This window comes from Diaphorina citri, unplaced genomic scaffold (assembly GCF_000475195.1).
Source record: "Diaphorina citri unplaced genomic scaffold, Diaci psyllid genome assembly version 1.1 scaffold2310, whole genome shotgun sequence".
In the NCBI taxonomy this organism is placed as follows: Eukaryota; Metazoa; Arthropoda; class Insecta; order Hemiptera; family Psyllidae; genus Diaphorina; species Diaphorina citri.
In genome coordinates this window covers 57,207-72,576 of record NW_007379734.1, presented here as the reverse complement: position 1 = coordinate 72,576, position 15,370 = coordinate 57,207, and the positions used below count along the sequence as shown (strand labels likewise).

General features: G+C 38.4%; 2 protein-coding genes across 2 annotated transcripts; both read left to right on the top strand.

Annotated features, from left to right (window-relative positions):
- The first annotated feature begins 2,061 nt into the window (after window positions 1–2,061).
- Window positions 2,062–9,991, top strand: LOC103518692 (lon protease homolog, mitochondrial-like). The gene is made up of 9 exons (XM_026830421.1): window positions 2,062–2,170; window positions 2,268–2,575; window positions 3,730–3,914; window positions 4,695–4,804; window positions 5,234–5,403; window positions 6,548–6,792; window positions 7,825–8,019; window positions 8,581–8,796; window positions 9,866–9,991. The coding sequence occupies exons 2-9, from the start codon at window positions 2,383–2,385 to the stop codon at window positions 9,989–9,991; spliced, it is 1,440 nt and encodes a 479-aa protein (XP_026686222.1). The 5' UTR covers window positions 2,062–2,170; window positions 2,268–2,382.
- A 1,792-nt stretch (window positions 9,992–11,783) lies between these two features.
- LOC103518691 lies at window positions 11,784–14,310 on the top strand. Its single transcript, XM_026830420.1, has 2 exons — window positions 11,784–12,945; window positions 14,207–14,310. Exons 1-2 carry the CDS (start codon window positions 11,784–11,786, stop codon window positions 14,308–14,310), a joined length of 1,266 nt encoding a protein of 421 aa, XP_026686221.1.
- The last annotated feature ends 1,060 nt before the right edge of the window (window positions 14,311–15,370 follow it).

Here is a 15,370-nt window from a genome sequence, read left to right as displayed (position 1 = left end):
GGCTTGTCAGTGCAGTGCAGTTCAAAAAAGTACTGATTTTTTTTTTTTTTTTCAAAAGTTACTGAGTGTGTATCGGGTATGGGTACTCGGTACTCATTATGATGGTGGCGGGGGTACGTGAAATTAAATCCGAGTACCCAAGGAATACGCGGGCGATAAAAGGCTGAAAACCGCTGATCTACATGACAGACATTTTTATTTGTACCTACTTTCTACTTTTGTATTCGCCTCTGATATGTTTTGGTTCTTGCTTTATCTTTTTCTTTTTCTCCTTCACTGACATTAATTACCTAAAAAAATTAACTAAATAAGTAATATTACGCTACTTAATACTTATCAACTTAAATGTCTTAAATATTGTTGTCAAATTCGCAATCAATGCTGAAGATAAAATTCCACACCTCGGCTGGTATTGAACCCACGCCCTCTTCATTACCAGGCGATCGTCTTGACCACTATACCACTCAGGTGGTTTACTACTTAAAAACTCAAGTTATTAATTTATTTATTTACTCACTAAAAGTAACAGAAGGCCATGTGTGCAAATTTACTACTAAGTATTGTGGTTAAATTAAGACTGTTGGGTCAACTTTTCATTTTGTTTGAAGTATTTACCGGACCAGTATTAGCTTAGTTTACTGTGATGAATACTAAACTTTACTAACCCAATAATCTTATTATCACCTATTTCACAAGTTCCTATGAAAAATAAATTGAAAATAGCGATTTTTAATTAATAGGTAAATATTGTTATTTTCAAAAGAAAACCTTCTAACTTTCTCCCCCCTCTCTGTTAAAAAATAATGGACAATAAATAAATTTTACTTTTTTATATACTAGCATTTTAATTCCACGTAATTAAAAATCGACTAAGATGTTATATTCTTAAGGTATAATAGCCCCTAAGTATGTAAGTATAAAACAGATTTATAAATATCTAAATAATAAGCATCTATACGACTACCTTTCTAAGAATAATTAATCGACTGTGTGTGTGTGTGTTTTTTCTCCGTTGAAATTTCGATAAATTTAAAAATAATAATAATAAGGTATCTATTTACCATATTAGGCGCCTACTACCTAATAATATCCACCTACTATACATATTATTTTACTGTGTGTACTGTGTAGGTATAGGTACCTACCTATGTCTAGTTTATCTTTCTTGTTTTGTAAATTTGTAGGTTAATGCGATTATGAAATATACATCTCTATAGCTTTGCCTATAACTAATTTTTAATTTTTGTGATTTGTACCTCGGTAGGTATTTACACTGTACATTTTATGTTTAGGTCGCATAAGAGTCTTGAACTACTTTCTTTAGGTAAAAAAAAGAAGAAGAAGAAAATAAAAAAAGATTTTTTGCTGCTTGCATCATAGATTCATCGTCATAGACTAGGTACTCTAGGTAGGTACCTAGGTAGTAAAATGCGCGGAGATCAAACATTGGTAGGTACCTACACCTCCTCATTTCTGATTATATCTACATACCTATTAGCTTCTAAATTTATTGATGGAACTATTAGGTACAGTACCTACCTATTTTATTGTCTCTGTGTTAAAAAATTATTGAAAAATACCTACTCACCATTATTATAACTATAATTTTTTAATATGTGAAAAATAAAATAATAATATGCTCTTGAGACAGACATTGTACCTCCTTATATTTTTTGTCGATTTTTCATTATTATTATTATTATTATTTTCTCTCTTTTTGAAGAGGAATGACAGAGGGAACTGTAACAACAATGGTCTTATCGTCCGTAAAGCGAAGAGAAACGGAAGACAGAATAGGACTGTAGGAGAAAGCCAGCCGTTCCGAGAATGAGATAAAGATAAAGTTCGGCTCGGCCAGGAATCGAACCCGCGACCTAGCGCTTAGAAGGCACAAGGCAGGCTCTACCCCCCCCCTTATTAGGCGGCTAACCTGCCTGTTCCGAAGTCACAAGACTTCAAGGTTCAAGATTAGTATCATAAAAACGCCTAGAAAATCGAATGGTAGATGTGCAATGTGTTATGCTTTTCGAAATCTTTGTGCTCGTTGATTTGTAAACAGAGTTCCGAAGAAAAAGTGGTGCAATTTTTTGAAAAATTTCAGCTCGATTTCCGCAAGTGCATTAGTGCATTTGGAATTTATTTTCCTATTTTATTTGCAATATTTGCATTACGAAGAAAAAGTGGTGCAATTTTTTGAAAAATTTCAGCTCGATTTCCGCAAGTGCATTAGTGCATTTGGAATTTATTTTCCTATTTTAATTGCATTTAAGTGCAGTTTTACAGTGTCAAAAGGTCTTACAAAGGTCTAAAGTAGAGCCAACTTCCTGTACTGACTATATAGAAAATACTGTGCTAATATTCCTTTTCCTACAGTGTAAAGTTATGATTTCAAAACTGCCAGCCCTCTCACGAATAGCACAATCTGTGAATGTGAGAAACTATTCTAGAATCATGTCCATTCCCAGTAGGATCAACCTTGGATATTCCAACTACTATCGAGATAATGGAGGGATTCACTCGGCCAGGATATGTTTGAATCAATGCAAAGCTAACTTCAAACCATTCAGCTCTCAAGGTAAGAAGAAAATTTGTTAATATTGAGTGAGTCTATCTGATAACAGTACATAAGAGTAAGCAGAAAAAAATTTGAAATTCTGAGAAAATCTTGCCTTCAGCTTTACCATTGAAATAAAAGAGAGCTAGCTCTAAAACTAACATTTGGTAATTATGCAGAAGTCATGTCCGTGGAAAAGAAAAGCTCCTTTTTGGTTTTTAACCTACCCCTATAATAACACTGGTCACTGCTCGTTTGTGCCAGTTCCTTTGGTAGCAATATTCCACGGACATGACTTCTGCACAAGTACCCATATTGTTAGTAGATAGGCAGGTTAAAAATTATAATGGTCAATTAAAATTAGTCACAGAACATTATAATATTTATCAACACAGAACAATTCAGCCTTAATTTATAAGTTACCCAAGTGCCAATTATTTTCATTACACTCACTCTGATTAATTGTAGTATTAATTCATGGATTTTAATCCCGATATTCCAACTACTATCGAGATAATGGAGGGATTCACTCGGCCAGGATATGTTTGAATCAATGCAAAGCTAACTTCAAACCATTCAGTTCTCAAGGTAAGAAGAAAATTTGTTGATATTGAGTGAGTCTATCTGATAACAGTACATAAGAGTGATAAGCAGAAAATAAAAAAAATTGAAATTCTGAGAAAATCTTGCCTTCAGCTTTACCATTGAAATAAAAGAGAGCTAGCTCTAAAACTAACATTTGATAATTATGCAGAAGTCATGTCGGTGGAAAAGAAAAGCTCCTTTTTGGTTTTTAACCTAACCCTATAATAACACTAAGCACTGCTCCAATTGTGGAAACTCCTTCTTGCATTTAACCTAACCCTATAATAACACTGGTCACTGCTCGTTTGTGCCAGTTCCTTTGGTAGCAATATTCCACGGACGTGACTTCTGCACAATTTCTCATATTGTTAGTAGATAGGTAGGTTAAAAATCATAATGGTCAATTAAAATTAGTCACAGAACATTATAATATTTATCAACACAGAACAATTCAGCCTTAATTTATAAGTTACCCAAGTGCCAATTATTTTCATTACACTCACTCACTCACTCACTCTGATTAATCGTAGTATTACCTACTTAATTCATGAATTTTAATCCTATTATTATTTCCTTTCTCCAATTTTCAGGTGGTTCTGGTGACAGAGGGTCCAAAGATGATGATGGCACAATCAAAGACATAATGCCAGCCGAGGACATATCCACCAAATCTAATGCTATAGCTGCAGTCGCAGTACCACCTGTCTGGCCACATTTACCCCTCATTGCTGTGTCCAAAATACCTTTGTTCCCTAAATTTATTAAAATTGTAGATGTATGTATTATTTATTTATTAAACTTGTAAGTACTTAGTTTTTTATTATTATTTTCAACTTCAACACAACAATAAAACATATACTGTCGGGATCAATAAAATCTGGCCAAGATTCAACCAGAATCCTCAGGCCAGGTTTCTTCTTGCTTCTAGTAGATGGTCTTCCTCAGGATTTGGGCACTTCCGCACAGAGCAATATCCTGAATCTTGTGAAGTGATATGTCGCCCTCCAATTTCAGGCCAGGTTTCTTCTTGCTTCTAGTAGATGGTCTTCCTCAGGATTTGGGCACTTCCGCACAGAGCAATATCCTGAATCTTGTGAAGTGATATGTCGCCCTCCAATTTCTTGATATTCTCACCCAAGGTCTCAAGGTCTTATTATTATTATTATTTTTTATGTACCTTTAAACCTCTGCATGGTAAATTTCAAAATATGGGCTGAAGAGGGAGAGGAAGGAAGTGTTGTTGATTGTGTAGGTACACTTTTTACTCCGAAGATAATGAGCTCTGTAGAAAAAAAGTAGTAAAGATATGTCCTCAGCTGGCATTTACTGGAGACCATTTCCTAGCAAAAGCATTACCTATTCTGGCAAAACAAAAGCTACTACTATCCATCTAAAGAAGGGGGGGATTGGGGCAAAAGCTGGCAGCTACCCCCTTTCAATCACCCACCAGAGGTGGATGGAGGGAGTATTTTAAAAAAAGTGTCCATCAAAATAGATAGTAGAACTTTGTTTCAAACTTTAAAGGCTCAGTTCCTGTTTTTATGTGGGTTTGCAGATATTTGATCAACCTTTGATAGACCTAATCAAGAGGAAAGTCAACTTGAATCAACCCTATGCAGGAGTGTTCTTGCGGAAAGAAAACAAAGAGGAGCAGTTCAGCAAGAAGTAAGGAAATAAAGTTGTTGTTTTTTTTTTTCTTTGTATAGGTAATACCTTGAAACTTGAAAGTGTTGAGAAAAGAAAGCCTCAGTCATGTAGTGGTCAAGACACTCGCCTGGTAAACAGCAGGGTGTGGGTTCAATCCCAGCTATGGTATGGAATGATGTCCCCAATATAATTTGAGAATTAGACCATAATTATAGCAGCTGCCTATGGCTAGATTAAAGGGACTTTTCAGTCCTATTCAAGCAGGGCCGACCTTGATTCTTCTCAGTTTTTCTTTGATAAGGCAGTTTTTATCATTAAAAAAAACTGTCAACTACTTGGAACTGAGAACATGGTCAGGCAATATGTCAGCAAGTATAAATAAGGTAATATTAAATAAATAAATATGTCAACTAAACTAAATGCTATCCTAATATCCTTTGGTTTCAGTGATCACAAAGTGTCCTTGGTGAAAGATTTGTCCGAAGTATACTCAGTGGGATCATTTGTCCATATTCGTGAAGTTCTTACTCTTCCTGATCGATTGCGATTGGTATTACTAGCACATAGGAGAATCAAAATCGTAGCACCTTACGAAGATGTAGATGAAGGACCAAAAGGTATTTACATATTTAATATTTTATATATTTTTTTACTTTCATTTCATTGGCCTTTTAAGCCAATCTTTTTATTATTATTATTTTAGGAAAGGTTTGACAGAGGGAACTGTACGACTGTATCTAACTGCTAAGGTCTTACCATCCCAAAATCGAAGAAATAAGGAGGACAGAATTGGAGAAAGGCAGTCATTCCGAGTACGAACCACATCTGTTCAGTTTTAGAGTGCTTAGGATAAACCTAGCCCGTACAACTTACAAGGCAGGTGCCTACCCTTCAAGCTTCCAGCTAACTAGGAATGCAAACCTCACACTTGGACCATTTCTTTCTGTCCCCCCACCAAAGTTTGTGTTTGTATTTACAAATTTATATAGCAGTAGAACCTCAAATATTATTTCAACTCCAAAATCAGTTCTTCTTTTAAAGGATACCCTATCTTATCTGAAGAAAAGATCATGGAAAGTGATCATTTCAACTACCCCCGGTCCCAATTAGTTGAAATAATCGAGGTAGGTATCTATTCTACTTCCCGTTGGGTCCACCTTACTGTCCCCACCAAAGTTAGTTTTGTTTTACTTTCATTTCATTGGCCTTTTAAGCCAATCTTTTTATTATTATTATTTTAGGAAAGGTTTGACAGAGGGAACTGTACGACTGTACCTAACTGCTAAGGTCTTATCATCCCGAAATCGAAGAAATAAGGAGGACAGAATTGGAGACAGTCAGCCATTCCGAGTACGAACCATATCTGTTCAGTTTTAGAGTGCTTAGGATAAACCTAGCCCGTACAACTTACAAGGCAGGTGCCTACCCTTCAAGCTTTCAGCTAACTAGGAATGCAAACCTCACACTTGGACCATTTCTTTCTGTCCCCCCACCAAAGTTTGTTTTTGTATTTACAAATTTATATAGCAGTAGAACCTCAAATATTATTTCAACTCCAAAATTAGTTCTTCTTTTAAAGGATATCCTATCTTATCTGAAGAAAAGATCATGGAAAGTGATCATTTAACTTCGATCATTTCAACTACCCCCGGTCCCAATTAGTTGAAATAATCGAGGTAGGTATCTACTGTACTTCCCGTTGGGTCCACCTTACTGTCCCCACCAAAGTTAGTTTTGAATTCACATGTCTTCCATTTTCAGTGATGAATCTGAAATTCCCGGGCGTTAAAGATGGTTTTGATGTTCTTCTAGAGGAAACCAACGGCGGTGGCGCTCGAAAGAAACGATCGCTACGTAAGCGGAACGGCGTTAAACCAGCGGTGCCAACGGAGAGCGAAGAGGCGCCACCGGTTCCGGGGCCGGGGCCGGATGAACCCAAACCGGTGACTATGGTGGAGGTGGTCAACTTGAAACACGAGAAGTTCAAGCAGAGTGAGGAGTTCAAGGTGGGTACATTTGGGACAAATCTAGCCTCAGTGGTGTAATGGTTAATGTGTTGGACTTTGTCATATCTGAAATCCAAGGCGTCATAAAATTTATCCAGGTCTATTAATTGGGGAACGACATTTGTGACAAGTATTTAAGTATGCTTAACAAACTAAATTTCAAGTAATTTTACTTAACCTTCAAGTAATTTTTAACCTTCAAGTTTCTGTAAAATTAACCTTCAAGTTTCTGTAAAATATAAATTTTACTTAACCTTCAAGTAATTTTTAATTTATTTAGAACCGATTGACTGGATCTCTTTTTTTTTCGATGAAATCTCATTAGTATCTCGAAATCAAAGGGAGAAGGAGGACAGTTTATGAGAAAGGCAACCTTTCCGTGAAAAAACTTTACATGTTAAGGATGAAATTTGTCCTCGAAGGCAATGAACGTGAGTTTTCATTTTAGCTAGCAATAAAAAATAAAAAAAAGAGGGCACTCAATAAAATATTCGTATCGTGTCGAACATCGGTACTGTCTTTTTTTCCGTGAAAAAACTTTACATGTTAAGGATGAAATTTGTCCTCGAAGGCAATGAACGTGAGTTTTCATTTTAGCTAGCAATAAAAAAAGAGGGCACTCAATAAAATATTCATATCGTGTCGAATATCGGTACTGTCTTTTCCCCCCCAGGCGCTGATGCAAGAGGTGATTAAAACAGTGCGGGACATCATCAGTATGAACCCCCTGTATAAGTAGCAACTGTACCAAATATATAAGACCTTGTTTAGACTGCGGGAGTAAAGGGACTTTTCAGTCTCATTCTTGCAGTATAAACAGGGTATATTCTATCTATCTTCTTTCCCCCCCCAGGCGCTGATGCAAGAGGTGATCAAAACAGTGCGGGACATCATCAGTATGAACCCCCTGTATAAGGAGCAGCTGTACCAAATATATAAGGCCTTGTTTAAACTGCGGGAGTAAAGGGACTTTTCAGTCTCATTCTTGCAGTATAAACAGGGTATATTCTATCTATCTTCTTTTCCCCCCAGGCGCTGATGCAAGAGGTGATCAAAACAGTGCGGGACATTATCAGTATGAACCCCCTGTATAAGGAGCAACTGATGATTCTTCTTCAGCAGGAGAACTCGCCAGTGGTGGACAATCCGATATATTTGGCGGACCTGGGGGCGGCACTGACCGGGGCTGAAGGCACGGAACAGCAGGCCATTCTCGAGGAAATGGACGTAAGTGGTTTTTATTATCAGTAGTGCTTTAAATAGTACCCCACCGAAAACCAAATGTCAGCCCAAAAGCGATCACCCTAGGGCTGGTTGAGGGCTGACAAAAAACGCCGAGCTTGTGTAAACACGGGAAAAGGCGAAGAAAAAAGAAGAAGAGGAATATTTTAAATAGTCTGATTGGGGGACTTTAAACAGGGAGGATACCAGCTTGAATTTTCCCTTGCTGAAGAAATAGCGAAGGTTGAGTGCGAAGTTCATCCGCTCGTAATTTTTTGTTGCCAAAACCAAAAGTCAGCCCAAAACCGCGACTTAGCGCTTACAAGGCAGGTGTGTTACCCTCCAAGCTAAGGCCAGCCACTCAATATCAGGTAGACCTGATGAGAACACACACTATCAGGGTCTATCAGGCACATAGACCTGACAGGCGGACCAGATCAGGTGTACCTGGTAGTGCGTGACTGTCCTAACTAGGCTGGCTTTGAAGAGTTTTAATCCTGAGTTATTAGTCCACCGAAAAGAGTTGTTCGTTTTCATAACTCACTCACTTATTGACTCTTTCCACAGATTCCAAAGCGACTCATGCTGTCGCTCAGTCTGCTCAAGAAAGAGCTCGAATTGAACAAGCTGCAGCAAAAAATCGGCCGCGAGGTAGAAGAGAAGGTGAAGCAACAGCATCGCAAGTATATCCTGCAGGAACAGCTGAAGGCGATCAAGAAGGAGTTGGGACTGGAGAAGGACGATAAGGACGCGATTGAGGAGAAATTCCGGGAACGAATCAAGGTAAATTCCGGGAACAAATTTAGGTAAGAGATTCAGGGAATGGTTGAAGGTAAGGTATTCCGGGAACGAATCAAGGTAAGAAAGAAGAAACTCCAAGAGTAGTAAGGTAATAAATTCCGGGAACGATTAATGTTAAGAGATTCCTGAAACTCATTAAGGTAAATTCCAGGAACGAAAGGTAAAACATTCTGGGAACGAAGGGTGAAATGAATTCTGGGGAAAAATTAGTTGAAGAAAATTCCTTTAGTGTTTTCTTCGGTCTGAAGAAGTTCAAGAGTTTGGTTATGAGACATATTTTTAATCTTGTTTGATTTCTATTCAAACCAAAGCTGACTAGATGAATATTATTGGAATTTATTACCTTAATCCATTCCCTTTCTGTAACTTCTTCACCCCAATGAATAGAGGAAGTACACTAGTTTTTTATTTATTTATTTATTAAAAAAGATTGTTTCACCGCTGTTTTTATTCCGTAGCAATGGAACACAACGGCTCCATTAGACTCATGTGGTCTGTGTCGTAGCATACCCATATTGCCGATCCCGTAGTATGTCCCTCATCAGAGGAACGATAGAGACACAATACTTAGGTGCTGGGTCAACACGAGAAACAACAGAAAGAAACGAGTAACCCATTGAAATGCTATGAATAGAGAGAGTACACTTGTTCCTAATTCGTCTCCATCCCTCTTGTACAGGACAAGAAGGTGCCTCCTCCAGTCATGGAGGTGCTGAACGAAGAGCTGGCCAAGCTGGGCTTCCTAGAATCTCACTCGTATTATTAGAATTTATTACCTTAATCCATTCCCTTTCTGTAACTTCGTAATCCGAATGAAGAGAGGGAGTACACTTGTTCCTAATTCGTCTCCATCCCTCTTGTCCAGGACAAGAAAGTGCCTCCTCCAGTCATGGAGGTTCTGAACGAAGAGCTGGCCAAGCTGGGCTTCCTAGAATCTCACTCGTATTATTAGAATTTATTACCTTAATCCATTCCCTTTCTGTAACTTCGTAATCCCAATGAAGAGAGAGAGTACACTTGTTCCTAATTCGTCTCCATCCCTCTTGTCCAGGACAAGAAGGTGCCTCCTCCAGTAATGGAGGTTCTGAACGAAGAGCTCGCCAAGCTGGGCTTCCTGGAATCTCACTCGTCCGAGTTCAATGTGACCCGGAACTATTTGGACTGGCTAACCAAATAAAATATTAATTTTGTGTGTACATTGCTTGGAACTTTGAAAGTTTTAGTTACTCTTACTCATGTATCAAACAGGGGCGTGTTCTTCAAGGAACCCAGATACGAGTTGCAGATAATGGAAAAAAAATCGTCTGTTAGCGTAACTGTTATATGGAATGATGCGAAACAAGAGAAGAGATAAGGAAGAACAAAAGTATCTCATCGACAGCGGAGGTAATCTTGTGACTGAAGATACACAAAGACTTTATCGTGAAGCAAAGAAGGAGGCTCAGAAAGTGATAAATAGAGAGAAGAAAAGATGGTATGAAGAATGGGAGAAGATGGCAACAAGAAATTGTTATATGGAATGATGCGAAACAAGAGAAGAGATAAGGAAGAACAAAAGTATCTCATCGACAGCGGAGGTAATCTTGTGACTGAAGAACAGCAAATAAAAGAAATGTGGAAAACATACTTCGATCAATTGCTTAATGTTAGACCTGATCCAGAACTTAATAATGAAACGTTCGAGAAAGAAAATCCAGACAGACAAACTGAAGAACAAGATTTAACATGGAATGACGTAGAAACAGCTTGCAAATTCATTAAAACAGGCAAGTCACCAGGACCTGATAAAGTAACAGGAGAGATGTTGAAAGGAGCTGGAATAATTGGAATACACCTACTTTACAGACTTTTTAAAAAATGTTGGAATGAGAAAGTTATACCAGAAGAGTGGAAAGAGGGGATTATAGTACCATTGTATAAGAAAGGAGATAGAAGGGTGTGCAGTAATTATAGAGGGATCACGTTAACATCACAAGTGGGAAAGCTATACGAAAGAGTAATGGAGTTGAAGATTAGATCACACATAGAAGTAAATTTGAAAGAAGAACAGTATGGATTCAGAAGAGGTAGATCAACAGTGGACCTGATTTTTAGCATTAAGCAGTTGATGGAAAAGTATTATGAGTATGGAAAGGAGTTATGGATGTCATTTCTGGATATAAAGAAGGCGTTCGATGCAGTATTGAGAGAGAAGGTGTGGCAGAGTTTGAGAAATATTGGAATCAGTGAAGAAATCGTTGGTAGAATAGTGGAAATCTATGAAAGAACAAAGAGCTTACGTCCCGCTGGAGGACGTTAAGCTGAAACAGTACCTTACGTCCCGCTGGAGGACGTTAAGCTGAAACAGTACCTTACGTCCCGCTGGAGGACGTTAAGCTGAAACAGTACCTTACGTCCCGCTGGAGGACGTTAAGCTGAAACAGTACCTTACGTCCCGCTGGAGGACGTTAAGCTGAAACAGTACCTTACGTCCCGCTGGAGGACGTTAAGCTGAAACAGTACCTTACGTCCCGCTGGAGGACGTTAAGCTGAAACAGTACCTTACGTCCCGCTGGAGGACGTTAAGCTGAAACAGTACCAGCCTGTCTGCCAGAGACATTAAAAACACATGGGTAGTCCTCCAGCTGGGAAACTCTTTCCATATCGGAGAAGGGATTGAGTGGAATAGTTGGGGGGAGGTTTTTCTGGAGGAAAACTAGAAACCAATCTCCATCCAGATGGTTTAAAATACCCATAAACGTCTCTGGAAGTAGGGATAACTTACCTGTATCCTGAAAAACTACGTCAGACTTAAGCGAGTCGGTAGTCATCGGGAGAAATCCCATCAGCTTAAAATGTCTCTATCACAGAGCCTCGGAACCACCAGGATGGATTTAACGGCACGCCCGGACCCCCCAACAAATGGACAACGATTTCGGACAACGAAAATAACGACGCCAGAGAAAATGAGACTGGGAATTTTGAACATCATGACTTTGAGGGATAAAATTGAAGAATGTGTTGACATCATGATGCAGAGAAAGCTTGACATCTTTGGATTAAGTGAAACAAAGAGAAGAGATCAGGGAACAGAAGAACTAAGGGGGGGCTATCATCTAATTTGGTCTGGCGGAGAAAGTTGTAGAAATGGAGTGGCGTTGATAGTTAGCAGTGATATCAAGGAAAAGATAACAGAAGTATTTTACATCTCGGATCGACTATTGAAAATCAATGTGAAACTTAGTCAAAAACATGAAGTGGTTTCTATCTTGCAGTGTTATGCACCACAAAGCGGTTGCTCGATGAATGATAAAACTGAGTTCGAAAGTCTTTTGGAAGATCACATCAAGGAAAGGAATACTATCGTGATGGGAGATATGAACGCGCAAGTTGGCAAAGAAAGAAACGGATTTGATAACATCATAGGACCGTGGAGTTATGGAAACAGAAATGATGAAGGGGAAAATTTACTGGACTTTTGTTTGAGGAATGAAATGATCGTCGGCAACACCTGGTTCAGAAAACGTGAAAGCCATAAAGTAGTCATACCGAGCGTAGCAATGGGTGGAGACCATAGATTAGTTGTTGGCACTATCATCATAAAACATCCTCAGAAAGTAACCCTGATAGTCATACCGAGCGTAGCAATGGGTGGAGACCATAGATTAGTTGTTGGCACTATCATCATAAAACATCCTCAGAAAGTAACCCTGATACAAGAAAGAAACATCAAATCCTGGAAGTTGAAAGATAAGATCATAGCAGAACAGTTCAGAAATCTAATACAAGAAAACATACCGAATGAAGAATCGACCTCAGTAGAAGACGAATGGAAACTTTTCAAGACCAACTTACTAACAGCCGCTGAGAAAGTGTGTGGGAAAACCAATGGCAGGAAGAAACTCAAAGAAACACCCTGGTGGAACGAAGAGACAAGAAAGGCAACATCAAAGAAAAATAGAGCGTACAGAAGACACTTCAACGAAAGAACGGATGAAACACAAAGACTTTATCGTGAAGCAAAGAAGGAGGCTCAGAAAGTGATAAATAGAGAGAAGAAAAGATGGTATGAAGAATGGGAGAAGACCGGCAACAAAGAATTGTTATATGGAATATGCGAAACACAAGAGAACGAGATAAGGAAGAACAAAAGTATCCCATCGACAGCGACTTTTTTTTGTAATTTCTTGCTTTACTGATAGAATTCATGCATTATTATAAACAGAAATGTTGGAAAATATATCTCAATTGCTAAGTTAGACCTGATCCATGAATTTAATATATTATATTATCTTCGTGAAAGAAAATCCAGACATGACAAACTGAAGAACAAGGTTTCTATGGAATGACGTATGTATATTCTATCTTTTCTTAATTCATTTTAAAAACATGCAGTTCACCGGATCCTGATAATTTATAACAGGGATGTATGTATATAATTATGTTATATTATATTATATATATATCCTATACTTTTAATATAAATTTTGATATGATGAAAGTATCCAGAAGAGTGGTAATATGATATTTTGTACCATGTATAAGGAAAGGAGATATATTTGTGCTTTATATTTATTATATTTATCTACGTGTAACATCACAGTGAAAGGGGGGGGGGGCCTATACGAAAGATAATGGATGTTGAATTTTGATTTTAGTTTATCTATTCATCATTTATGAGAGGTAAATTGGAGATAGTATATATTTTATTGTATGATATAGTTGATTATTTATTTATTAATCATTGTTGTGGACGCTGGAGTTATCATTTTAATTCTTGATGGAGAAAGTATTATGAGTATGGAAAGAGTATGGATGTCCATTCTGTGATATAAAGAAGTGTTCGTATTCTTTATATTTGTATGAGAGATATGGTGTGGCAGAGTTGAGAAAATATTGGAATCACGTGAAGAAATCGTGGTATATATTAGTTTATATATATGATAAGAACAAATGACAATATTGTATTATATATTCTATTTATAATTTTGTGACCTTGAGATTCTATCCTATTATTTCTTATTTCATCAAAGGGGTGATTGCTTCACTCATTCTCTATTCTTATTTATGTTATGATACGAAATACTATAGGTAATAGATGTCGGAACAAACCAACTTGTTGAGAAAGTAAAATTTGAAACTTATGCTGGTTGTCTTATGACATCTTGTATTATGTGTGGGAGGACATAAGGAGATAGTGCATATAATATCTATATATTTTATATCCTAATGGATAGAAATAGCGAATAATTATATTTATGGTTTTACTTATAGTGCAGAGTAAAAGTGAAGTTGTATGTTGCTTATTCATTATATATCTATGTGTAATTGTTGTCTAACTGTAATGTTATGGAGATTCCCTGAGAAAAGTAACTAGTTCAATAATCTTAATTTCATGAGAATGATGGAACAGGTGGATACCAGAGGTCCGAATCGCCAGAGATGATTCAACGTAGGAGAGTGGCTTTTATCAAGATGGTGAAAGATCTGATCTGGAATTCCCCACGTCCCCATTAAATGCAAAAGGGACTATTATCACAACGTTACTGTCCCCATAATCACTTATGGCGGCGGAGGACTTGTGGTGATGATAAGCAGAGAAGAAAGTCGACTTACAAGCTGCAGAGATGAGATGTTCTCAGAAGTATGATTGGGAAGACGAGAAGAGATCGAGTAAGAAATGTGGATGATTCGATAAGAGGATTGACGTTGAGAGACTGCAAGATACGAGTGGAGAGAACAACGGCTGAATATGGTATGGACATGTAGAAGATATGGGTAGAGAATAGATTGCCTAAGAAATACTTCCAAGTGATGAATATAGAAGAACCAGAAAGCGGAAGGTCCCAGACCACCGACTGAGATGGGGGCCAAGGCCCGGAATGATCAGGACCACACAAAGATAGTCATCCAAAACGAAATCAACCATCCCAGTTCTCATGAAGAACCAACACAAACAACTGTTAGCATGATGAGCGCACTGGAGAGGTTTTGTGAATAGTCGACCTGTTCACCAAACAGGACCGACTTAGGGATGATGTATGTATATTTCTCTTTTATTTTATGATGCGTGCATGACACACGCCAAGGGCGCAAAGTCATGTTGACTTACTATCAAGCGGCAGTGCCCCGGCTCCCCACTGGTGGTGGATCCCTTCTCGGGAGATAGGGTGAGAATCCGGAGGCGGGCGCTGGGGGCGGGCTGCTGCTAGAATACCGGCCGCGCTTACGTCTAGGGCGTGGGAGAGAGTTGACATTCTAGAGTGGCTCTTTTTTTCTCATCTCGCACTCTCATCCATCCGACCAAATATTCTCGCGGGTGGGGTGCTGTGGTGGTTCGTTTTTTATCTCTTCTCGCAGAGGTTATTTCAGGGGACCCAGGCGTCGGCCCTTTTGGAAATTGCTGGACCCCGGGAGCGAACGCCAACGTCCTAACCACTACCTAGACTTTACCAGTGGATTTATCGCGCGTCCTGTTCATATTACGGCCAATGTGATCGATACGATTCCCCGGAGCCGCTTGCGAGGACCGCATTGAGATGATTGACGTATCCGGTTATGGATTGCGGAAGAGAAA